At 40.0% G+C, this 26,989-nt stretch overlaps 1 protein-coding gene across 1 annotated transcript in view; it reads left to right on the forward strand.

Moving 5' to 3' along the window:
* The window catches only part of Abcb11 (ATP binding cassette subfamily B member 11), a 119,306-nt gene that overhangs the window by 84,882 nt on the left and 7,435 nt on the right, over positions 1-26,989 (forward strand). Inside the window, exons 20-26 of the mRNA XM_021182286.3 lie at positions 2,434-2,538; positions 2,629-2,790; positions 6,831-7,034; positions 8,986-9,227; positions 11,321-11,477; positions 23,077-23,274; positions 26,022-26,228. Of these exons, the coding sequence (XP_021037945.1) occupies positions 2,434-2,538; positions 2,629-2,790; positions 6,831-7,034; positions 8,986-9,227; positions 11,321-11,477; positions 23,077-23,274; positions 26,022-26,228 (1,275 nt within the window). The remainder of the gene's footprint in view (positions 1-2,433; positions 2,539-2,628; positions 2,791-6,830; positions 7,035-8,985; positions 9,228-11,320; positions 11,478-23,076; positions 23,275-26,021; positions 26,229-26,989) is intronic.

Consider the following 26,989-nt stretch of genomic DNA (forward strand, 5'->3'; position numbering starts at 1 on the left):
GTATTAGGTGGACTCATCTACAGCGGGCAGTCTTTGTAGGGAGAGGTCACTGCTGCATAGCAGTTGGAGGTTTCAAGGATATCTGTGTAGATCTGTTTTATAATATCTTGAATTGTAAATTCTATGAACTAGTTGGTTGCACAAGTCTGTTAAGAATTACTATGCTGTCTTAGAACCCAGTTTCTAGAAGGTATAAAAGCTGTAGAAACTGTCCTAGAAATAGTAAAATCTCATTGATTTAGAACCAACCTCTCTCTCTCTCTCTCTCTCTCTCTCTCTCTCTCTCTCTCTCTCTCTCTCTCTCTCTCTCTCTCTCTCTCTCTGCTTTGTAGTTTATGTTCAACGCAGAACAGCTTTTTTTTTTCACTTTTATTTTTTACCTTTTCTCATTTTACACAATAAAGTTTAAAAATTATCATTGCAGTTGCCTTAGCTGCTCTCTTTAAGACCTGGAATTAAAATGAACAAACAAAAAATTCTTTGAGCACACAAACATCAGGCAAAAACAATGTCAGTACTGAACCATCACTGCCAAATCATTATAGATTTTTTATTAATTAAGATGAGTGCTGATGCAAAATAAAATGCAAACTTGTTAAACTTGTAAACTTGGCCCTGGTGGTGAAGAAAGAGAGATGGTTTTGTTTCCCTTTTCCAGCATCAAGTATTATTATCCATTAAGCAATGCGTGTCCTGAAACCTGTATTTTCTGTTACTATGGAGAGACAAGACACATGTAAAAAAAAAAAAAAAAAAAAAAAAGGAACAGATTGTTTTGTTTCACAGGAAAGCTTTACTAATGCAATACTGTACATTTTCTTTCTGAGGAGATTTATTTGGCACATAGTAGGTATTCACCAAATATGTGTTGAACAAATGGTTTTCTTAGAGCAGCTCAATGCTGGCGTTGTTCTAGCTGTTCAAATTATTTCAGAATGACTGGAATGGAGTCAATAAAGTGCTTGCCTCGCAAACATGCAAGTCTGACTTCAATTCCTATGAAAAGCTGCACTTGGTGATGCACATGCAGTCCAGCTGCGGGGAGACCAGACGATCCTCGTTAGGGCTCACTGGAAAAATGGCTAATCCCAGGACTGTGAGAGAGCCTGAAGAGAAAAAGGGAGGTGGGGAGGAACACAGAGAGAGACAACAGAGACAGAGACAGAGAGAGAATAAATAAGAACTTACTATACATCTGTCCAATCCATACTTTTCCTGAGTTCTCCTAGTTAATTTAGTCTGAATAACAATGGTTTTGTTGTGAGGAAAAGCCATTTTAGCTTTGCCACCAGAAGACACTGTTTACTCAGTTTCCTTATTGCAAAAACTTGTTCCTCAGCTAGGTGCTTAAGCAATTGTCAGTAAATTCACCATGTATTGAAGAATATCATTTAGTAATCAAAATAGTAAATAGTAATGACTCTAGTCACAATTTCCATGGCCTTTGAGGAAAGAAGAATTCCAGTTTACTGTAGGACAACAGCAGCAGGCTCAGATTTCACATTCTTTTCTTTCCTAGGCCTAGGACAGTACATTGTGCAGTAGCATATATGTGTGTGTGTGTATATATATATATATATATATATATATATATATATATATATGTATATATATATATATACTAAATGTAAGACTATATATACCAGAGTTTAAAAAAATAATCTTTATTGTGTCCATTATTTGATCCAAATAAGAGTTGAAACAATAACCATGGTTTTCCACAGTCTGGCATTCTCAAGTTCTCAATAATGTCTTTGTGTCCCTCTTCCTCCTTTTCTTCCCTCTCTTCCTTCCTCTCTCTTTGCTCCCTTACTTCTTAAAGGATAACTGTGATTTGGCCATACTTTCTTTCTTTTTCTTCTATATTGGAGAAAAAACCAACACCACTGCTTAAATCAAACCAACTTGGTGATGGGGGTGGGGGGTAGGGGGCAACTTCTGTAATTGTTGGGATTGGTTTAAATCTTCCAGGAACCTTGCCACATAACCAATTTAAGTCATCATAATGTTAATCACTAACTTTGGTTTAAAAACTAGTGTGTTTCAAGTGAAGCCATTTTAAAGTGTTTTTGAACAGACAGTATTAGTTTTACAGCAAAATTAAGAGGATGTTCCAGAGATTTCCTGTGCATTTCTTGCTTCCCTCCCTCATCAGCATCCTTCCCTCCCTCATCAGCATCCTTAACTCCCTCCAACATGAGCATCTTTGCCTCCCTCCCTCATCAGCATCCTTGGCTGCAGTGCTCCATTCAGTACAGCTGATATTCTGCACTGACACATGATGATCCCCTCATCTTTATATTGATATTGAAGTTCACTCTTACTGACATTCTATCGGATTGAACAAATGTGAAAATTTGTTTAAATAGTCAAGTATATTTATTTTGTTATTGTTTATACTAACAACCTTTCTTCCCTACTTATCTTCCAAAGACTTTTTCACTCATTGGTAAAGAACAACAAAGGTCAGAGATTTACAGCATGTGCCTGTTCTTTGTCATCCTGGGCTGTGTATCATTTTTCACACAATTTCTGCAGGTAATTTTATCTTCCATTAAATTATTTGCCTATCCATACCCCCATCTTCATGTAAAAATCTCAGCAAAGATTCCTTCTTTATGTTTTTAGGGTTACAATTTTGCCAAATCTGGAGAGCTCCTCACAAAGAGGCTGCGTAAATTTGGCTTCAAGGCAATGCTAAGACAAGATATTGGCTGGTTCGATGACCTCAGAAATAATCCTGGAGTACTGACAACTAGGCTTGCTACAGATGCTTCCCAAGTTCAAGGGGTAAGCCTTGGGAGTGTCTTTGTCCATTTGGGATGTTGTAACAAAACATCTTAGATGAAGCAATTTACAAATAGCAGACACATTTTTTTTTCTCATAGGAAGTAGGTTGGGATGTTTAAGATCAAGATAGGGATAGGTTATGTCTGGTAAGGGTATGACTCAAAGATGGTACCTTTGTATTCCATCTTCCTGTGGCAGAAGGTTAGAGGGGCTGCTGCCACCTTCTTTTATTCTGGTTTTAATAACCCAACTTGGGAAGACAGAGTTTTACAATCTAATCATGCCCAAAGGCTCTAACAATAATACTTCTCCAGTGGGGAATTAGATTTCAATATGAATTTTAGAGAAAGACATTTAGCCATAGAGTAGGGAGCAGGGGTATATTACATAGATGTTCGTACTGTAGAACACTCTGAGAATTACACAATAGTGTCCCTTAGGCATGCCTAGACTTAGTGTTAAGACACACATCAATCTGCTATGATTGGTGGTTTCATCTTCTGAGTCTAGCAACTGAGATGTTTTCTCAGACATTTCTAAGACCCAGGAGGTTAGATCTTACCAACCTCATATGTGGCCCCTAGAAGGAAAAAGTGTGTAGAAATATCTTCCCTTGAGCACCCAGAGTTATGTTGTGAGCAACCTTGCAATCTTTGAAAGATTTCCATTGGGAAATAGGGAAAAGAAGAGAGATGCTTACTATCTATACAATCTCTCTCTCTTCTCTCGCTCTCGCTCTCTCTTTTTCTCCCCCTTCCACTCCCCCTCCCTCTCCCTCTCCTTTCCCTCTCTTTCTCTCTCTGTCACACATGCACACACACACACAAACTTCAAAGAGCTACATTTCTGACCCAGGGAGTCAAAGCTGTGGTGTCTAAATCCCACAACCTGCAGCCTTGTTCAAGAGACTTAACACAGCTGTGTATGATCAGTCTGGACCTTTATAAAGCCCGGGATTGGGGTTAAAGTGCTGAGAGTCAAATCTACCTCCCAAATCTCCACTGTCTTAGTCAGGGTTTCTATTCCTGCACAAACATGATGACCAAGAAGCAAGTTGGGGAGGAAAGGGTTTATTCAGCTTACTCTTTCACATTGCTGTTCATCACCAAAGGAAGTCAGGACTGGAACTCAAGCAGGTCAGGAAGCAGGAGCTGAGCAGAGGCCATGGAGGGATGTTCTTTACTGGCTTGCCTCCTCTGGCTTGCTCAGCCTGTTCTCTTATAGAACCCAAGACTACCAGCCCAGAGATGGCACCACCCACAAGGGGTCTCTCCCCTTGATCACTAATTGAGAAAATGCCTTACAGTTGTATCTCATGGAGGCATTTCCTCAACTGAAGCTCCTTTCTCTGTGATAACTCCAGCTGTGTCAAGTTGAAACAAAACTAGCCAGTACATCCACCCACTTTCTAAATGAAAAGAAAAAAGCATGATTTATGAAGCCTGGGAGGAAAACCTCCCCATAGTAGGGGCGCTGTACTGTATGTATATAGGGCATTTCTGCTTTTCTTTACTCTCCCCCAAACTTCTGATGGGAGCATATTTTCATCATTATGTATTCTTCTACAAGGGTATTTTAAAGATAATGTAATACATAATTTTAATGCACTAATCACTTTATATTGTGATTTTCAACACAATTGATCATGTCTCTCCACCTCTCAGCTACATAACCCACAATCCTCAATAACTTTCCTATTCCTTTGCAATACGAATTGTGTGTGCATGTGTGTATCTACACACATGCCTTTTGTCGTTTCCACATATGAGAAAGAATATGAAAGTATGTCCCATACTTTAACTCTTGTGGCTAGTTCCACCATAAACATAGGCATACAGATTTAGATATATAACCAAGAAAGGGATGGCTGGATCCTCTGAAGAGTTTTTTTTTTTTCATTTTTTTTTTTTTGGAGGAAATTCTAGTTGAAGTATCTTCTAGATGGAAGTATCTTCTAGATAGAAGTATCCTAGCTATTTGTATAATAGTTGTTTTACATAATATATTCTTTTCTTCCTCTTCTTCCTTCCTCTTCTTCCTCTTCTTCCTCCTCCTCTTCTGTTTTCTCCTCCTTTTCCTTTTTGTTTATTTGCTTGTTTTTAAGACAGAATCTCACTGTGTAGCTCTGGGTGTCCTGGAACTCATATACAGACCAGGGGAGGAAAGAAGAGAGAAATAAAGAGCTCATATGCAAGAGAAGGGTCCTTATATGTTTATGTGCTGTCTTGTTAATTATCTTTCTTCCACTTCTGGATATACAACTCCATCAAGCATCTTTTGTAAAGCTGGTCTGGTAGCCATAAATTTCTTTAGTTTTTAAAATTTTTTGATATTTATTTGTTTGTTTGTATGTGCATTCATATGTTCCTATGTGTGCCTATGTTGAAGTCAAAGGACAACTTTCAGGAATTGGTTCGCTCATTCCACTATGTGAGACCTGGGGTTTGAACTCAAGTTGCCATTCTTAGCATCAAGCACTTTTTACCAGCTGAGACATCTTGCCAGCCCATAATACCCTTAGTTTTTGACTAAGGTCTTTAGTTTGCCTTTGATTCTGAAGGATTGCCTTTTGGGGTGAGGAGATCTACATTGGCAGTAGTTTTCTTCTGGAATTTACAGTGCGCCGTCTCATGCACTCCTGTTCTATAGGGGTTCAGCTATTAGTCTGATATAGTTGATTTTAGCTATGATTTTGTGCTTTTCTTTTGGAGAGTTTAAAAATTCTATCTTTGTCCTGATTTTTTTTTCTACCAGTCTATGTTAGGGTGAAAATCTTTTCTGATTGTATCTTTCTGGGCCTCTATAGGCATCCTACTCTGGGATGTTATGTCTTTCCCAAGGTTAAAGAATTTTCTTGGGTTTTTGTTTTATTAAATATATTTTTATACGTTTAACCTTTATTTACTTTGTGTCAATCATGATGTAGAGATCTTAATCTTTAGTAGTGTGTCTTAGAGTTTCACTGCTGTGAACAGATGTCCTGACCAAGGCAACTCTGATAAGGACATTTAATTGGGGCTGGCTTACAGGTTAAGAAGTTCAGTCCAGCATCATCAAGGCAGGAACATGGCAGCATCCAGGCAGGCATGGTGCAGGAGGAGTTGAGAGTTCTACATATTCATCTGGAGGCAGCTAGAAGAAGACTAGCTTCCAGGCAGCTAGGATGAGGGTTTTAAAGCCCATGCCCACAGTAACACACCTATTCCAACAAGACCACACTTACTCCAATACCTCCAAAGAGTGCCACTCCCTGGGCTAAGCATATACAAACCATGACACTGTGTTCCAGAGATCTTGTAAGGTCTCTCCATTCTATTTATTTTTGTTTGAATATGATAATTTAAAAGAATCTTCACTCAACCTGTGATATTCTTTCTTCTACTTGGTGTGGTCTGTTAGTAATTTTCCAACTATATTTTATATAACTTATTATCTCTTCATTTTCAGAATTCATCTTTCAAAATTATTATTCACAATAGTCAAAAGGACTCTGGTGAATAGTCAAAAGCTCACTGGTGAATAATAGATAGACAAAATGTTGTTTATATGTGCAACAGAATGTTTATACCTTCAAAAGGAATGAAATTGTAATATGTTTCACAATGTAGACAAGTCCTGAATAATCTTATATTTAGCAAAATAACCCAGACACATAAGCATAAATATCATATAACCCCACTTTTATGAGGTACCTAGAAGAGCACATTCACACAGACAGAGAGTAGAGCAGTTATTGCCAGTGGCCCAAGGGAGAAAGGTGAGATCATAATCTGATGGGTAAAGAGTTTCAGAGATGGAGAGGATGAGAGAGATTGAGCATAGATGTGTTAGCCACACACCACTGGGAGGACTTTATACATGTTGGTTTTGTTTTTAGTGCCCCTGAGTTATGGACTTAGGAATGGCTAAAAAGCTAAATATTGTCATGGATATTTTATCACAATAAGAAAAGAATGGTTCAGTATGAAATAGCTTGTCACATACTAGTGTCTGGTAAGAAAGACTGTGTCTGAAATGGGTTGGTTCCTTTTGATTTGCAGGCTACTGGCTCTCAAGTTGGGATGATGGTCAATTCCTTCACTAACATCTTTGTGGCCGTGCTCATCGCCTTCCTCTTTAGCTGGAAGCTCAGTCTGGTTATATCAGTCTTCTTCCCCTTTTTGGCTTTATCGGGAGCTGTACAGACAAAAATGCTGACAGGATTCGCTTCTCAAGACAAGGAAACTCTGGAGAAGGCTGGCCAGGTAATCTTATAGACCTCATTTCCCTTCTAATGGCTAGGTGGTTATCAAGTAAACTGTTGAAAATGAGAAGTACAAAGAGACACCCTTGTCTCTACCTGGACACTATGACAATAAAGTTTTGATGCATTATTTTGACCAGGCAAGGAGAAAGAGTGCTAAATTTGATTTCCTCTTGGCTATTCATTCTACATTTTATATATTCTCCCTTACAGAGGTAGACAGTTCTACTAAAGGAGGTGTTGTTTTTGTTGTTGTTGTTGTTTTCTCAGCTAAATGATTACCCTGAAAACATACTTTCAACTTTGACACTTTAGCATTTGCTAAGCCAAAGGCAAATGTCTTTCTCAAATACAATCATAATGTATCACAGGGCTCCCAATGGAGGAGCTAGAGAAAGTACCCAAGGAGCTAAAGGGATCTGCAACCCTATAGTTGGAACAACATGATGAACTAACCAGAACCCCAGAGCTCTTGTCTCTAGCTGCATATGTATTGAAAGATGGCCTAGTTGGCCATCAATGGAAAGAGAGGCCCATTGGACTTGCAAACTTTATATGCCCCAATATAGGGGAATGCCAGGGCCAAAAGAATGGGAATGGGTGGGTAGGGAAGTGGGGGGCGCTATGGGGGACTTTTGGGATAGCATTGGAAATGTAATTGAGGAAAATATGTAATAAAAATATTAAAAATTAAAAAAAAATAAATTTTAATTACAATGAAGAGTAAAAAAAATACAATCATAAAATACAGTGTAGGATTCAGGGTTTAGATATGCATTTTTAGAAAGTCTATTGTAACTAATATCTGAACACAGGAATGAGTGAGGGGACGATGACACAGATATTTGTCAATTGGGAGAGGAGAAAAAAAAAAAAAACCCGATGTGCCGGGCTTGGCACAGCCTGCACTGATCTTAGAACTTGGGGGCAGAGGCAAAAGATCAGAAGTTCAAGGTGATTCTCTGTTACATAGTGAGTTCGAGTTCAGCCTGTTTACTTGAGATGTTGTCTCAAGCAACAATAACATAGAGGGAGGGAGGGAGGGAGGAGTTGAGGGATCAATCATACGTAAAATGAATTCTTTTTGTTTTTGCTTTTTGTTGCTAGAGACTAAACACAGAGTTTACTGAGCCTAGATTTTGTTATTGCAAGCACTTCAAAACTGAGCTATTTACTTTTTTTTTTTTTTAATATTGAGACATGGTCTTATCAAGTTTCCCAGATGGCACTGAATTCAGGCAGAAGGCCAAGCAGGTCTTGAGCTAGGATTCTCCTACCTTAGTTTCCCAAGCCTAGGTATTCTGGGCTTTTACTGCCTGGCCTGAGTCATATACTCATGTTTCATAAACTTACTCATGAATATGTTCTATCACTTTTCAGTCAGAGAATGTGATGCTGTCCAAGTAGCCAAAGCACTTTGGGTGCCAGTGTGGAAAATAGCATCTTTAATGATGGAGTACCCCAATTCATTAACAGTGGACCTTAAACTGCTTTTAAATGCATGGTCACCATGTAAACGAAAGATGAACTTATACTTTTAACTAGTGATATGCAGTTGTGTGCTCTTAGAGGAGATGGTTTACCGGGTAGCAATCTTGGAAAATAGTCTTTAGTGCTTCGAAATTATATTAAATAGGTGTTTTGCTCAGAAGACATTCAAAGACAGCATTGTAGACATTTCAAATGGATTAGCAGAACAGTTTTAAAGCTTGTCCAGGACAAGCATGGGAGGACCTTGCCTCACACTGTCTCTTCCCCCCAGCAAGTGGAGGTAATGAAGCCATGCTAGAGACAGAGTATAAGTGACAGATATCCCATGGTCTGGTTGGGTTGACCCGCAGCAACTTCTCTGTGCTATTTTCTGTCATGTGTGACAAATCTGGGTGGCTACAGCAATGGCATGAAAAGAGATATTCCTACCTTTTGTCTCCTCAGACTCTTTCCTTTTTCAGATCACCAACGAAGCCCTTAGCAATATCCGCACGGTGGCTGGAATTGGACTGGAGGGAAGATTTATTAAAGCATTTGAGGTTGAGCTGGAGAAGTCATACAAGACTGCCATTAGAAAGGCAAATGTCTATGGCCTCTGCTATGCCTTTTCCCAGGGGATATCATTTCTTGCCAATTCTGCAGCCTATAAATATGGAGGTTACTTAATAGTCTATGAAGATCTGGACTTCAGCTATGTTTTTAGGTGAGGAATATCCAAATGGTCATATGATATATGATATTGACACTGGGGGGGGGGGCAATGGTGCCCAGTTTTGTTACTTTGCTTTCTTGCTACCCAGCAAAGAATCCTCTCTTAAAGCAGCTGGGTTTATTCTTTTTCAAGGCTCTACAGGGCATGAAATATTTCTTCTGGACTTGGTTTTCTCACAGACTTCTCTGTGTATGCTTCTCTCCTCAAGCAAATGAGATCATTTCCTTTATGACTGATCTTAGAGTTTCAAATGCAACAGAAGAAATATGCCCTACATTGAAAGCATGTTCAAGTCTCTCTATATTCCATTTATTGGGGTCTCTTTGGCACAGAAAACTCACACAACTAAACCTAGGTTTAAAGATTTGAGAACTGAAATCCACATTTGGACTGGAAGAGTTAAAAAAATATGATTACAAGGAGATGGATCATAGGATAAACTATTATGATTATATTTACACATGTTAAAGCTGAGACTCTCAAGGTCTTGAACAAGGTGGACTCAAGGGCTATTATATTTTAACTCTATTCCTGGCTTACAAAACAAACTGATTTCTAGCCATTTTCTCTGAATAGGGACATGATAGGCCAAGAAGGGTATTTTTCTGTTTGTCAAGGCAAGGTCTGCTTACTCTACAGGGGAGGGCCTAAGTAAGGGTGCACACGAAGGTGGTAGCTGTTGGTAGTAAAGGCAGAGACAATCTTAAGTTTGGAGGGTTTGGAAGCACGATCCTCTCATCTGATATTTTAATTCTACTACTTTCCTGCTAGCCCACTGTCTTAGTTCAGATTTCCATTGCTGTGAAGAGGTACCAAGACCCAGGCAACTCTCATAACATTTAATTAGGGCTGGCTTACATGTTCAGAGGTTTAGTCCAGTATCATCAAGGCAGGAGCATGGCAGTGCCCAGGCAGGCATGGTGCAGGAGGAGGTGAGAGTTCTACATCTTTATCTGAAGGCCTCTAGAAGACTGGCTTCTAGGCAGCTAGGAGGAAGGTCTTAAAGCCCACTCCCACAATACCACACTTTCTCCACCAAGGCCACACATTCTTCAACAAGGCCATATCTCCTAATAGTACCACTTCCTTGTCCAAACATATTCAAACCACTATACCCACTATACCCACTAAACCCTTGCATATTTAAAGCTATACCCAAAATGATGGACCAGCAACTGTTGAGTTCTTTCTGTCCGTTTATATAAGGTGTGTAACAAATTATTTGCCGGCATGTAAGAATCAAGAGCCTATAGGAAACTTCCAGTTTCTCCTTTAAGAACTAGAAAGTCATCTCCTGTCATTTCCTCTCCTACCTCCAACATTTCAATCTCTTAAACCTTATCTTGGGCTCCTGGGGGATGTGGATTTCCAACTCCACCCTTGAAATAAACACTGATTCCACGATGAGCAGTAACAGACATGTTTGCACATCCCCTATCTATCATCCCACCCCACGAAGATGTGAAAGATGCCTTCTGGGAAAGATGGCACTGATGGTAGCCTTATGGGCTGCCATGCACATTCAAGGACAGGCATCAGCAAGGCTGTCTCTCATAACTCATTTATTCATTTGCTCACTCATTCCTGAAATCCATGTTGATATAGTTAGTAGCTGGGACAAACAGAAGGACACAGGCAATTGCATTTTCCTTCTCCTGCCTGAAGGACGGCTTGTAAGTGTGCTCAGCATAGAATAGATGCTTCTGTTGCGCATTGATATCTTTTACATACTTATCAATGGCTCGTTAAATGTTACAATGGGAAGAAAAGTCAAACCAATCTGTTCATCTGTTAAATTTCTTTCCAAAAGAACTCCACTCCTCAAAAACAAAAACAAAAAAAAAAGTTTTTAATATGGAAGAGCTAGGGTTTGGAGGTCTGAACCCTATCTTGTTCAGTCTACCCCTCAACCCTTTTACAGAAAGCACAATTTGAAAACTACTAACTTCTCTATATCCTACAACTCTAGACATGACTGAAGAGACTTGCTCAAGCTGTTTGGGCCTACCACTTACAACTCTTAGGCCTTCATATTACCGATACCCCACCTCCTAATACCCGGGTATTTGTTTGTCTGGTTACAGGGTGATCTCTTCCATTGCAATGAGCGCAACAGCTGTCGGAAGAACATTCTCCTACACACCGAGCTATGCCAAAGCTAAAATATCAGCTGCACGCTTTTTTCAACTACTAGACAGAAAACCTCCAATTGATGTGTACAGTGGAGCAGGTGAAAAATGGGTAAGTACTGGGCTGGTGTGTGTGTGTGTTTGTGTGTGTGTGCTCACACTCGTGCATGTGTACATTTTTATACAAAAAGCCATCAAAGATCGTCAGATAATTTCAGTTTAGCAGCTTGTGTTCATCCATTTACACTCAGAATAACAGACAATATATTTATAAATGTAAAGGAAGGAAGTAATTGAGGTGGAAAATCAAGTGTTACATTTGCATTTGAGTAAGAAAACAACATGTACTTGTAACAGTTCATTTTCCATGGCTACAACTCAAGGATGCTCCATGTATACAGAAGTTTTCTGGCCTGTTGGTATGTATACCCCTGCAATCCTTGAAGTCGGAAAGCCAAGGCAGGATAATTGCAAGCCTGGGGTCAACCTGCTCTTCATAACAGAAAAGAGGTTTATTTGTTTATGGCACAGTTTGGAGACTGCAAGCACATGATCTGATGGTTCCATCATTCAGTCTGTTTTTAGAACTCCAGGACTACAGTGTACAGTGGGTGGTGTCCTGACAGAAAGGCATTATGGGGGAAAGATCACATAGTGAAACAGAAAGGTACAGTGTGGAGAGGAACGGTCTCATTTTCATGAGCACCCTCTTATTTTGATTTGAGAATTACAGACATGAGCATGCATATGTACCTCCTTTTATTCCAATTCCATCCACGTCCTCCTAACCACTTCCTCTGGAACTCATGATCTCTTCTTCTGCACTAGTCACACACACACACACACACACACACACACACACACCACCCACTAAGTCCCATTAGTCTTTATTTGCATGTGTTTAAGGCTGACCCCTTGGGATTAGGGTCTTGTTTCTGAGGAAAAAGAAGCAGGGATTGCTGGTTTTCCCTTTCTCAGTAGCTGATAGGGGCAAGACCTTGTGGAATGTCTTCTCTTCAGGTTAGTATGTCATCTGGTGTGGTCTTTGCAGGTCTTGCACAACATTCCTGTGCTATCCATAACAAGCTCCTGCAAAGCCTTCATCCTGGTCTTCAGACACTTATCTCTCCAGCTTCTCTTTGAAGACGTTTCCTGAGCCTTAGGTGCAGGGGTTATGTTATAGATGCCTCCTTTGGGGCCAAACAGTTCATGGTCACTTACTTTTCTGCATTTTGGCTAGTTGTGGACTTTTGTAATAGTCTCTATCTGCTGCAAAAAAAGACGAAATGATTTTTTTTTATGAAATGTGAAAGCTGGGCTATAGATCTATATCTAGATGAGTATTTGGAGAGTATTTGGAGAGCAGTTGGAAAACTAGATTACTTTAGAAATAAAGGAGCACCTCCTTCGCCCCCAAAACATGAAGTTGTTTTTTTGTTTGTTTGTTTGTTTGTTTTTTGGCTAGGTTTACAATACCAGGAATGAATTCCTTCCATTCGAGCACATTTCAGGTACAATTTAGATAGCTGTTGATTTCCCCCAAGTCACAAGTCCCACTATTGTGCCAAGGGGGGAATCTTACTGATTCTGTCACTGTGGTGGTTCTCCGGCTTTACAGCTGGCTAGGGCTGTAGATAACTCCATCCTCGGTAGCTAGAATACTATCTTCCACATAGCTTGAGAGCCCTTAGAGAGGAGGTTTCCAGGTGAGTACCGGCTTGATCTCTCCTAGTCTTGCAACAGAAGAATATGGTATCTTCAGCAGTAGAGTTTTGTCTTCATGTTCTGATAGGTAACCAAGAGCAGTGACAATAACTATATTGTCTGGGGAGGGGGTTGGCTCTTGGAAACCCCTGGACAACAACTCATAGGCAAATATCTCATACTTAGTTCTGGAGTTTCTGATTGATAGATAGATAGTCTATGGCTTCTAAAGGGACCATTATCCCACCATATGGGTTAACTGCATTTAAACTATATAGATAGAGATAGATATATAGATATATATAATGTATTTAAAAGTATGCTATAAAATAGTGGTTTCCTAGCTGCTGTAGTTACTGTGGTATAATTACCTCCTTTTAAGAACTATCCAGGTCTCCCAAAATGAGATTAATCAATTCTGAGAGGAATGGCAGCAATAATCAAATTACCATGTACCAAGCCTATCCTCTTTCCTCTTAAATGTACCATATCACTTCTTAATATCACCACGCCAGGGTCCACATATCAACCCTTGTGAGACACATCCCATATAAATCACAGCCTTAGCAAATGCTGAATTTTATGTAACATAAAGCACATAGTTCTATAATGAATGAAGATACATGTCTTTTCCCGCCTATCTGGTCATGCTTTCCATTGATATTTTAGTATGAAATAGAAAGGCTAGGTCTTTTTGTCCACCAATACTGATTTGATTCATGTTTATCTAGGTTTAAGTTTTAGTTCATGTGAATTACCAAAAATTAATTAATATTCAACAAGATATTTGTTTTTTTTCCATTTATTTAATCTCCAAGGGGTTTTTAATCTTCACAGCCAATTTAAAAACAAACAAACAAACAAAATCAAAACAAAACAAAAAACCCTCTAGGGCTGGAGAGATGGCTCAACTGTTAAAAGCACTGACTGCTCTTCCAGAGGGTCTGAGTTCAATTCCCAGTAACCACATGGTGGCTCACAGCCATCTGTAATGGGATCTGAGACCCTCTTCTGGTGTGTCTGAAGAGAGTGACAGTACTCACATAAAATAAATAAATAAATAAATCTTTAAAAAAAATCCATATGGTCAAGAGAGCAAAACACCAGTAAAACTAAGCTAAATTATGAAAGTTCTGGTCAAGTGTCCTGTGATAGAAATAGTCTCTGTAAATTTTTACCCATTTCTAGAGTACATAATTCAGATGGTATCACCATCTGGTAATATCTGGAGTTTGTTGTTATAGTTGTCTCTGGTTGGAGCTTGTTCCTCCCATGATTCTGTTAGCCTCTGTCAGCAGACCTGGGAGTTTAGCTCACTCCTGAGTTTCAGTGTTCAGAGTACTCTCTACAGGCAAGCTCTCCTCTTACAGGGAAGATGCACAGATATCTGGCTTTTGGACCTGCCACCTCGCCGAAGATGAAGTCCCGAAACAGGGCCTGCCTCAGAAGCTGTGTCGCTTCTGCCTGTCCCAGAAGCTGTGTAGCTTCTGTAGTCCACAGTCTCACCTGCAAAGACTCTGAGATCCGGGACCCAAGATGGCTCCCCCAGGTGCTCTGGCAGGCATCTGAGGGGCAAACGTAAGAATCTTAATAACAGAAACCAAGACCACTCACCATCATCAGAACCCAGTACTCCCACCTCAGCCAGTCCTGGACACCCCAACACACCCGAAAAGCTAGACTCGGATTTAAAAGCATATCTCATAATGATGGTTGAGGACATCAAGAAGGACTTTAATAACTCATTTAAAGAAATACAGGAGAACACTGCTAAAGAGGTAGAAGTCCTTAAAGAGAAACAGGAAAACACAACCAAAAAAGTGATGGAATTAAACAAAACCGTACAAGACCTAAAAAGGGAAGTAGAAACGATAAAGAAAACCCAAAGTGAGACAATGCTGGAGATAGAAACCCTAGGAAAGAAATCTGGAACCATAGATGTGAGCATCAGCAACAGAATACAAGAGATGGAAGAGAGAATCTCAGGTGCAGAAGATTCCATAGAGAGCATGGGCACAACAATCAAAGAAAATGCAAAATACAAAAAGATTCTAAGTCAAACATCCAGGAAATCCAGGACACAATGAGAAGACCAAACCTATGGATAATAGGAGTAGATGGGAATGAAGATTTTCAACTTAAAGGGCTAGCAAATATCTTCAACAAAATAATAGAAGAAAACTTCCCAAACATAAAGAAAGAGATGCCAATGAACATACAAGAAGCCTACAGAACTCCAAATAGACTGGACCAGAAAAGAAATTCCTCCTGACACATAATAATCAGAAAACAACAAATGCACTAAATATAGAATATTAAAAGAAGTAAGGGAAAAAGGTCAAGTAACATATAAAGTCAGGCCTAATAGAATTACACCAGACTTCTCACCAGAGACTATGAAAGTCAGAAGATCCTGGACAGATGTTATACAGACACTAAGAGAACACAAATGCCAGCCCAGGCTACTATACCCAGCCAAACTCTCAATTACCATAGATCGAGAAACCAAAGTATTCCATGACAAAACCAAATTCACACAATATCTTTTCACGAATCCAGCCCTTCAAAGGATAATAACAGAAAAAAAAAATACAAGGACAGAAACTATGCCCTAGAAAAAGCAAGAAGGTAATCCTTCAACAAACCTAAAAGAAGACAGCCGCAAAAACAGAATGCAATCCCTAACCACAAAAATAATAGGAAGCAACAATTACTTTTCCTTAATATCTCTTAATATCAATAGACTCAATTCCCCAATAAAAAGACATAGACTAACACACTGGCTACACAAACAGGACCCAACATTTTGCTGCTTACAGGAAACCCATCTTAGGGAAAAGACAGACACTACCTCAGAGTGAAAAGCTAGAAAAAAAATTTCCAAGCAAATGGTCTGAAGAAACAAGCTGGAGTAGCCATTCTAATATCGAATAAAATCAACTTCCAACCCAAAGTTATCAAAAAAGTCAAAGAGGGGCACTTCATACTCATCAAAGGTAAAATCTTACAAGAGGAATTGTCAATTCTGAATATCTATGCTCCAAATGCAAGGGCAGTCACATTCATTAAAGAAACTTTAGTAAAGCTAAAAGCACACATTGCACATCACACAATAATAGTGGGAAACTTCAACACACCACTTTCATCAATGGACAGATTATGGAAACAGAAACTAAACAGGAACACAGTGAAACTAACAGAAGTTATGAAACAAATGGATTTAACAGATATCTACAGAACATTTTATCCTAAAACAAAAGGATATACCTTCTTCTCAGCACCTCATGGTACCTTCTCCAATATTAACCATATAACTGGTCACAACAGGCCTCAACAGATACAAAAATATTGAGATTGTCCTATGCATCCTATCAGACCACCATGGACTAAGTCTGATCTTCAATAACAACATAAATAATAGAAAGCCAACATTCACGTGGAAACTGAACAACATGCTACTCAATGATACCTTGGTCAAGGAAGGAATAAAGAAAGAAATTAAAGACTTTTTAGAGTTTAATGAAAATGAAGCCACAACATACCCAAACTTATGGGACACAATAAAAGCATTTCTAAGAGGAAAACTCATAGCTCTGAGTGCCTCCAAAAAGAAAGTAGAGAGAGCACACACTAGCAGCTTGACAATATACCTAAAAGCTCTAGAACAAAAGGAAGCAAATTCACCCAAGAGGAGTAGACAGCAGGAAATAATCAAACTCAGGGGTGAAATCAACCAAGTGGAAACAAGAACTATTTAAAGAATCAACCAAAGGAGGATCTGGTTCTTTGAGAAAATCAACAAGATAAACCCTTAGCCAGACTCACTAGAGGGCACAGGGACAGCATCCTAATTAACAAAATCAGAAATTAAAAGGGAGACATAACAACAGATCCTGAAGAAATCCAAAACACTATCAGACCCTTCTACAAAAGGCTATACTCAACAAAACTGGAAAACCTAGATGAAATGGACAAATGTCTAGACAGATACCAGGTACCAAAGATAAATCAGAATCAGATTAATGACCTAAACAGTCCTATATCCCCTAAAGAAATAGAAGCAGTCATTAATAGTCTCCCAACCAAAAATAGCCCAGGACCAGATGGGTTTAGTGCAGAGTTCTATCAGACCTTCAAAGAAGATCTAATTCCAGTTCTTCTCAAACTATTCCATAAAATAGAAACAGAAGGTACTCTACCCAATTCATTCTATGAAGCCACAATTACTCTGATACCTAAACCACAAAAAGACCCAACAAAGATAGAGAACTTCAGACCAATTTTCCTTATGAATATTGATGCAAAAATCCTCAATAAAGTTCTCGCTAACCGAATCCAAGAACACATCAAAACAATCATCCATCCTGACCAAGTAGGTTTCATTCGAGGGATGCAGGGATGGTTTAATATATGGAAATCCATCAACATAATCCAGTATATAAACAAACTCAAAGACAAAAACCACATGATCATCTCATTAGATGCTGAGAAAGCATTTGACAAAATCCAACACCCATTCATGATAAAAGTCTTGGAAAGATCAGGAATTCAAGGCCCATACCTAAACATGATAAAAGCAATCTACAGCAAACAAGTAGCCAACATCAAAGTAAATGGTGAGAAGCTTGAAGCAATCCCACTAAAATCAGGGACTAGACAAGGCTGCCCACTTTCTCCCTACCTATTCAATATAGTATTTGAAGTCCTAGCCAGAGCAATTTGACAACAAGGGGATACAAATTGGAAAGGAAGAAGTCAAAATATCACTATTTACAGATGATATGATAGTATATATAAGTGACCCTAAAAATTCCACCAGAGAACTCCTAAACCTGATAAACAGCTTCAGTGAAGTAGCTGGATATAAAATTAACTCAAACAAGTCAATGGCCTTTCTGTACACAAAGGATAAACAGGCTGAGAAAGAAATTAGGGAAACAACACCCTTCATAATAGTCACAAATAATATAAAATATTTTGGCATGACTCTAACTAAGGAAGTAAAAGATCTGTATGATAAGAACTTCAAGACTCTGAAGAAAGAAATCAAAGAAGACTTCAGAAGATGGAAAGATCTCCCATGCTTATGGATTGGCAGGATCAATATAGTTAAAAATGGCTATCTTGCCAAAAGCAATCTACAGATTCAATGCAATCCCCATCAAAATTCCAACTCAATTCTTCAACAAACTAGAAAGAGCAATCTGCAAATTCATCTGGAATAACAAAAAACCTAGGATAGCAAAAACTCTTCTCAATGATAAAACATCCTCTGGTGGAATCACCATGCCTGACCTAAAGCTGTACTACAGAGCAATTGTGATAAAAACTGCATGGTACTGGTATAGCGACAGACAAGTAGACCAATGGAATAGAATTGAAGAGCCAGAAATGAACCCACACACCTATGGTCACTTGATCTTTGACAAGGGAGCTAAAACCATCCAGTGGAAAAAAGACAGCATTTTCAACAAATGGTGCTGGCACAACTGGCAGTTATCACGTAGAAGAATGCAAATTGATCCATTCTTATCTCCTTGTACTAAGGTCAAATAAGTGGATCAAGGAACTCCACATAAAACCAGAGACACTGAAACTTATAGAGGAGAAAGTGGGGAAAAGCCTTGAAGATATGGGAACAGGGGAAATATTCCTGAATAGAAAAACAATGGCTTGTGCTGTGAGATCGAGAATTGACAGATGGGAGCTCATAAAATTGCAAAGCTTCTCTAAGGCAAAAGACACTGTCAATAAGACAAAAAGGCCACCAACATATTGGGAAAGGATCTTTACCAATCCCAAATCAGATAGGGGACTAATATCCAATATATATAAAGAACTCAAGAAGGTGGACTCCAGAAAATCAAATAATCCCATTAAAAATGGGGCTCAGAATTGATCCATCCCTATCTCCTTGTACTAAGGTCAAATCTAAGTGGATCAAGGAACTCCACATAAAACCAGAGACACTGAAACTTATAGAGGAGAACGTGGGGAAAAGCCTCAAAGATATGGGCACAGGGGAAAAATTCCTGAATAGAACAGCAATGGCTTGTGCTGTAAAATCGAGAATTGACAAATGGGACCTCATGAAACTGCAAGGCAAAAGACACCGTCAGTAAGACAAAAAGGCCACCAACAGATTTGGAAAGGATCTTTACCTATCCCAAATCAGATAGGGGACTAATATCCAATATATATAAAGAACTCAAGAAGGTGGACTCCAGAATATCAAATAACCCCATTAAAAAATGGAGCTCAGAGCTAAACAAACAATTCTCACCTGAGGAATACCGAATGGCTGAGAAGCACCTGAAAAAATGCTCAGCATCCTTAATCATCAGAGAAATGCAAATCAAAACAACCCTGAGATTCCACCTCACACCAGTCAGAATGGCTAAGATCAAAAATTCAGGTGACAGAAGATGCTGGCGAGGATGTGGAGAAAGAGGAACACTCCTTCATTGTTGGTGGGATTGCAAGCTTGTACAACCACTCTGGAAATCAATCTGGCAGTTCCTCAGAAAATTGGACATAGTACTACCGGAAGATCCCGCAATACCTCTGCTGGGCATATATCCAGAAGATGTCCCAACTGGTAAGAAGGACATATGCTCCACTATGTTCATAGCAGTCTTATTTATAATAGCCAGAAGCTGGAAAGAACCCAGATGCCCCTCAATAGAGGAATGGATACAAAAAATGTGGTACATTTACATAATGGAGTATACTCAGCTATTAAAAAGAATGAATTTATGAAATTCTGAGGCAAATGGTTGGACCTGGAGGGCATCATCCTGAGTGAGGTAACCCAATCACAAAAGAACTCAAATGATATGTACTCACTGATAAGTCGATATTAGCCCAGAATCTTAGTATACCTGAGGTATAAGAGACAATTTGTAAAACACATGAACCTGAAGAAGAACGAAGACCAAAGTGTGGACACTTTGCCCCTTCTTAGAATTGAAAACAATCACCCATGGAAGGAGTTACAGAGACAAAGTTTGGAGCTGAGACAAAAGGATGGACCATCTAGAGACTGCCATATCCAGGGATCCATCCCATAATTAGTCTCCAAACGATGACACCATTGCATACACTAGCAAGCGTTTGCTGAAAGGACCCTGATATAGCTGTCTCTTGTGAGACTAGGCCAGGGCCTAGCAAACACATAAGTGGATGCTCACATTCAGCTATTGGATGGATCACAGGGCCCCCAATGGAGGAGCTAGAGAAAGTATCCAAGGAGCTAAAGAGATCTGCAACCCTATAGGTGCAACAACATTATGAACTAACCAGTACCCCGGAGCTCATGTCTCTAGCTGCATATGTATCAAAAGATGGCCTAGTAGGCCATCACTGGAAAGAGAGGCCCATTGGACATGCAAACTTTATATGCCCCAGTACAGGGGAGCGCCAGGGCCAAAAAGTGGGAATGGGTGGGTAGGGGAGTGGGGGAGAGGGTATGGGGGACTTTTGGGATAGCATTGGAAATGTAAATGAGGAAAATATGTAATAAAAAAAGGAAAAAATGTGGCTCAGAGCTAAACAAAGAATTCTCACCTGAGGAATACCCAATGTCTGAGAAGCACCTGAAAAAATGTTCAGCGTCCTTAAATCATCAGAGAAATGCAAATCAAAACAACCCTGAGATTCCACCTCACACCAGTCAGAATGGCTAAGATCAAAAATTCAGGTGACAGCCGATGCTGGCGAGGATGTGGAGAAAGAGAAACACTCCTCCATTGTTGGTGGGATTGCAAGCTTGTACAACCACTCAGGAAATCAGTCTGGCAGTTCCTCAGAAAGTTGGACATAGTACTACTGGAGGATTCTGCAATATCTCTCCTGGGCATATATCCAGAAAATGTCCCAACTGGTAAGAAGGACACTTAATCCACTATGTTCATAGCAGCCTTATTTATAATAGCCAGAAGCTGGAAAGAACCCAGATGCCCCTCAACAGAGGAATGGATTCAGAAAATGTGGTACATTTACACAATGGAGTACTACTCAGCTATTAAAAAGAATGAATTTATGAAATTCCTAGGCAAATGGATGGACCTGGAGGGTATCATCCTGAGTGAGGTAACCCAATCACAAAAGAACTCACATGATATGTACTCACTGATAAGTGGATATTAGCCCAGAAACTTAGAATACCCAAGAGACAAGATACAATTTGCAAAACACATGAAACTCAAAAGGAACGAAGACCAAAGTGTGGGCACTTTGCCCCTTCTTAGAATTGGAAACAAAACACCCATGGAAGGAGTTAAAGAGACAAAGTTTGGAGCTGTGACAAAAAGATGGACCATCTAGAGACTGCCCCACCCGGGGATCCATCCCATAATCAGCCTCCAAACGCAGACACTATTGCATATGCCAACAAGATTTTGCTGAAAGGACCCTGATATAGCTGTCTCTTGTGAGGCTATGCTGGGGCCTGGCAAACACAGAAGTGGATGCTCACAGTCAGCTATTGGATGGAACACAGAGCCCCCAATGGAGGAGCTAGAGAAAGTACCCAAGGAGCTAAAGAGGTCTGCAACCCTATAGGTGGAACAACAATATGAACTAACCAGTACCCCCAGAGCTCATGTCTCTAGCTGCATATGTATCAGAAGATGGCCTAGTTGGCCATCATTGGGAAGAGAGGCCCCTTGGTATTGCAAACTTTATATGCCTCAGTACAGGGGAACGCCAGGGCCAAGAAGTGGGAGTGGGTGGGTAGGGGAGTGAGAGGGGGTATGGGGAACTTTTGGGATAGCATTTGAAATGTAAATGAAGAAAATACCTAATAAAAATAAGAAAAAAGAAAGCTTCTGCACAAAAGGGAGCACTCCCAGAGTGGACAAACTATAGAGTGGGTAGAGAAAGTTTCCCACGTATCCGTCCAATAAAGGAGTAATAACTAGGATCTAAAAAGAATTGTAAATAATCAATCTACCCAAACCAAATCATGTAAACGATAAATGGGCTAAAGTCCCCATTCATCAACAGTCCCCAAAAGAAGAAATGTAAATGGCAAAACACACTTGAAATATACATTTGACAACCCTAGGTATGAGAGAAAGGCAAATTAAAGATGCTCTGAAAGACTGTATCACCCAGTCAGAATGTCCAACATGGAGAGCATACATGACAACATAGGCTAGAGAGGCTGTAGGGAAAGAGGAATCCTTTTTCACTGCTGGTAAGAATGTAAATTGGGCACCCACTATGGAAATCAGAATAGTTTCCTTTTCAAACAGGAAGAGAGAGAGAGAGAGAGAGAAAGAGCATAGACCCTCCGTATGAGTCAGCAGCACCATTCTTTGGTGTCTCCATACCTGAAGTCAGCATACTACAAGAGAGGCTTTTGTGGCCATGTTTACTGTGGTACTAGTCACAGAAGCTAGGAAATGGAAACTAATTCAGTTATCCACCAGATAGTTTGAACCTTACTGAAATATTCATCTGTGTGGCACAGACTCCAAGCAACTTTGTTTTTAACTCATTATTTTAAAGAGCAATGTGATAACATTCAGACTAGCTGGTTTCCATGATACCTTATCTGTTGCTATTTGTATATATTTCTTATATTTGTTTAATATAAGAAATGGGTGGTGGTAAGGAAAGTTTCAGAAGAGGATGTTTAAAAAAAAAAAAAGAGGACCAATGTCTTTAATTTCTTTATGTGTCTTATTTCTACACCTGCCAGCACTGCAAAGAAAATGCCATTTTGTGGTGTTATTCGTTTGCCTGTTTGTTTTGAGACAGACTCTCCCTGTGTAGCCCAGGCTGGCCTCCAGTGAACTTACTATCTGCCTGCCTCAACTTCCTCAGTGCTGGGATTACCGGTGTGAACCACTATGCCTGACTAGAATGTCACCCACTGAGTTGCTGTCCCGATAATGCATATTTTCTTTTTGTTTAATGCATATCCTGTATTCAGTTAGGTGCACCTTCTGTGTCCTAGGCTCCCGTAGGAACATGCGTAATTCCAGGCTTCTCATCCACAGGACAACTTCCAAGGGAAGATTGATTTTATCGACTGTAAATTTACATATCCTTCTCGACCTGATATCAAAGTTCTGAATGGACTCTCGGTATCTGTGGATCCTGGGCAGACGCTGGCATTCGTTGGGAGCAGTGGGTGCGGTAAAAGCACCAGCATCCAGCTGTTGGAACGGTTCTACGATCCCGATCAGGGAACGGTGGTAAGTGGGGCAAGGCTTTCGAGAGGGATCAGGGAACGGTGGTAAGTGGGGCAAGGCTTTCGAGAACGAAAAGGAGAACGTTGTTTTCTACGTAAGATCTACCCCTAAGTAGTCTCCCAGGCCACACCTTGCCAGACTAAAAAAACGTTTGCGTTGGACACTTACCCCTGTGGCTATTTTCCTTTCCATCACCTGCTGAGTGACCTCATTCTACCCCACAGCTTCTAACAGTATATTCTTCCCAGTTCCAGATGGCCTGCTGACCAGTTAGGCAAGAAAACTGGGCACATGGCAAAGCTGGAGTTGAGAGTATTTGAGAGACGGTCACTTACCGGTAAATGGAGCAGAAAGTGCAGACTAATCAGGAAACTAATGGCTAGGGATGGAAAAAGTGGGGTGACAGGAGACGCAATGAGAAGGAAGCAAGACAAGGAAGCAGGCATGAATGGCTTGACACAATCCTGTTCGGAGAAGCTCACGGTTGACTAGATAAACTCAATTTGACAAAGCCTTGGCAAGGATAGTTGATGCACTGGTGATCGACTTCATTGTTTACTCTTCTAAGTCCTTCTTTCTCTCTTTTCCTGTTTTTTTTTTCCCCTTTCTTCCTTGGTAATATATTCACAAGACTGTATAATCAAGTAACAAAGACTTTTAATAAAAAGTAAGATTTCTCTGGAGTTCTTCACTCAAAGGCTCTTAACCACTTCATGTTTTGAACTCTTCCAGTAAATCATGACTCCTAGGTCCTAAATCTCAGGTTTTCTGTTCTCCTGATTTAACTGGACTCTCTGCCAATTTGTTTTTAAGAAGTGAAAAGTCAAGCCATTGAGACTCTTCTCTATTTTACCTGCTTCCCCCCACATACCCCAGTCCCTTTACAATACCCTGTCTAAATTTCCTGAATAGTGTGAACTTCACTGCAAGAGAAATGCTGAGAGAAAGGTGAGGTTCTCCTGCATAGAGCAAAGAAAAGAAGCAGGCAGATATCAGTAGAATCCAGGAGGGTATGCAAACGAGGGGTAGGGATCGATCCACCTGTGGTCCATTACCATTGCTGTTATTGATTGTAGGTGTGAAGATTTTAAAGTACTTGAAAGGTCTTGGTGATGGATAAACCTAGGAAGTGCATTGTCCTAGAGATCTGACCCATACAAAGGAGAGGGCTCAGGTTCCCAAAACCATCAGCTCTGTCATGCCTATTGTCCAGGGTGATTGTAACCTGCTGCAGGGCCAATCCACCATGTTGGATCTTTCCAGCATCAGCATGTGTGCTAAGTGTGTTTCTGTGAATGCACACACTGAATGCTCTGGTGACCAAAAGAAAGCAATCATTCTATGATGTCTTGCATTTAAGAGCACAGTACACTTTGTAAGCTCATTATAAAATGGATCTGTGAATACTGTAAATAGGAAAATGCTGATTTAATTAATTTTTGAAAATCCTCTTTGCTTTTTGACAAGATACTGAATGCAGGTATAGTAAGTTTGATATTTAATTAGTTATCTATGGTGTATCCAGTACTGTCTATGGGAGATGCTTCAGGAACATGGAACATATTTTGTTTCCTAAATGGTTATTATATAGCACATATACAAGAATTAGAAAAAATTCAGCGTCTGGGTAACTATTAGGTTGTGTAGGTACTATGGGAAATACCTCAGGCGTAAGTGACCTCTGCTTTACCTCTACCCCTTAAAAATAGTGTTTGCTTATCCATTGCTTAGAAAGTATCTAAAAATATGTCCTGATCACATTATTTAAAATAGCCTTTTTTTCTGAACTCATACAAATACTTTACAGTGAATAAGTTAGATTTACTTTATGTTTGAGATGGACTCAGGAATTTTTTTTTTTTTTTTTTGGTTTTGGTTTTGGTTTTGGTTTTGGTTTTGGTTTTGGTTTTGGTTTTGGTTTTGGTTTGGAGACAGGGTTTCTCTGGGTAGCCCTGGCTGTCCTGGAACTCACTTTGTAGACCAGGCTGGCCTCAAACTCAGAAATCCACCTACCTCTGCCTCCCAAGTGCTGGGATTAAAGGTGTGTGCCACCACTACCAGGCACTCTTAGAAATCTTAAGTGAACCGACTTAAATAGTCCTGATTTTGTGACTGAGCTTCCCTGACTTCTGGACTGTGAGTCCCCAGGAAACAGACACTGTGTTCTCATCATACAGTGGACAGAAAACGTTTGTGCGGTGCCTCCTGGTGGATGGTTTCATGTGTGATTGTGACTAAGTAGCCAAATAAATTTTCCCCTGGACTTATTATCTCAGCTGTCCAGAGAATAATGTCAATAGAACCAAAGGCATAGGTTTGATCCTCATGTCATAATCGCATCTGTCTGTCACTTTCCCGGATCCCAACTTTCTTTCCTCCCCCTCTTCTCTAGGTGGATTCCAAGGCCTCAGAATACAAAAAGTCTGCATTTCTATACAGATTAGGCTATGCTAAGCCACAAGAATTCTGTTCTTAACTAAACACTGTCCCAAGATTCTCTCTCATTTATATAATACCCATGGAGCTACAGTTAGGGGAAAAAAAAAACCAACATCCAAACAGCAAAGTAATCAGTGCCAAGTTTAATGGCATAGCTGTCAGAAACAAGTTCCACAGGCAGTGCAATTGGTGTCCCGGGGCTCTGAGGATGTTCACTCTTAAACAGATGCACCTAACGCATCTGTTTAAGAACTTCAGTCACTGCTGGAGTGCTGAAATGTTGTGTCCTCCCTTGTCATCTCTATTGGCAGATGATAGATGGTCACGACAGCAAAAGAGTCAATGTTCAGTTCCTCCGTTCAAACATTGGGATTGTCTCCCAGGAGCCTGTGTTATTTGACTGTAGCATAATGGACAACATCAAGTATGGGGACAACACCAAAGAGATCTCCGTAGAGAGAGTCATAGCTGCCGCAAAGCAGGCTCAGCTGCATGACTTCGTCATGTCACTCCCAGAGGTAAGCACCAAGGTTGTTTTTTGTTCTTTACAGAACAACACAGGGCTTTGGAGGCGTGGGATACTAAAACTCATCAGGACTGTGGTTCAGACAGAGGTTCAAAGACAACACCGTTTATTTCCCAGTGCCTTGTATTACCTTGGTCTTTTAAGTAAAACAAATGTCCTTTATCTCCATATGTCACAAAGTATTATATTGTCAAACAAAACGGAAGCTGTGGAATTCATTACATATAAAACAATACCCATAGAGCATTAATGTAGCCTGGTAGAAACAAATCCAGAGGTTTAAACCTGGGTTTGAATGTAAGCTTATCTGTTTAGTACCTTAGTGCGTAGTTTGGGGATACCTACTTATCCAACTTGATATTGTCTATTCCATCTGCAAAAGGCAAAGAAACCCCAAAACTTTAAAGTGAGGCCATGGAGGTCAAAGGTTAGGGATATAGCTTACTGGTAGATCTCTTGCCGAGCATGCATGAAACCCTGGGGTCAGAAAATAAATAGCCACACAAAGGAAGCTCCTGCTGCAACTGATGTCCATCCTTTCCTCTCATTGTGTGTGCTGGGGATATGTTGCATCTGCCTTGATGCCTTTCACTTTTCCAGAGCCAAGTCTGAATTTGGCAGGCTCCGCCGCTATGCATTTTTCCCATTCACTGAGAATCTCCCTTGGTGGTTGTTTAATGACAAGAAAAATTAAAACGTGACGCCTCAGCTAAAGGCTATAGCCTTTTCCACTCTATTTTTTTAAAATACCAC

The sequence above is a fragment of the Mus caroli genome, unplaced genomic scaffold (genome assembly GCF_978045245.1).
Source record: "Mus caroli unplaced genomic scaffold, Mus_caroli_1 scaffold_2, whole genome shotgun sequence".
NCBI classification, from domain to species: Eukaryota; Metazoa; Chordata; class Mammalia; order Rodentia; family Muridae; genus Mus; species Mus caroli.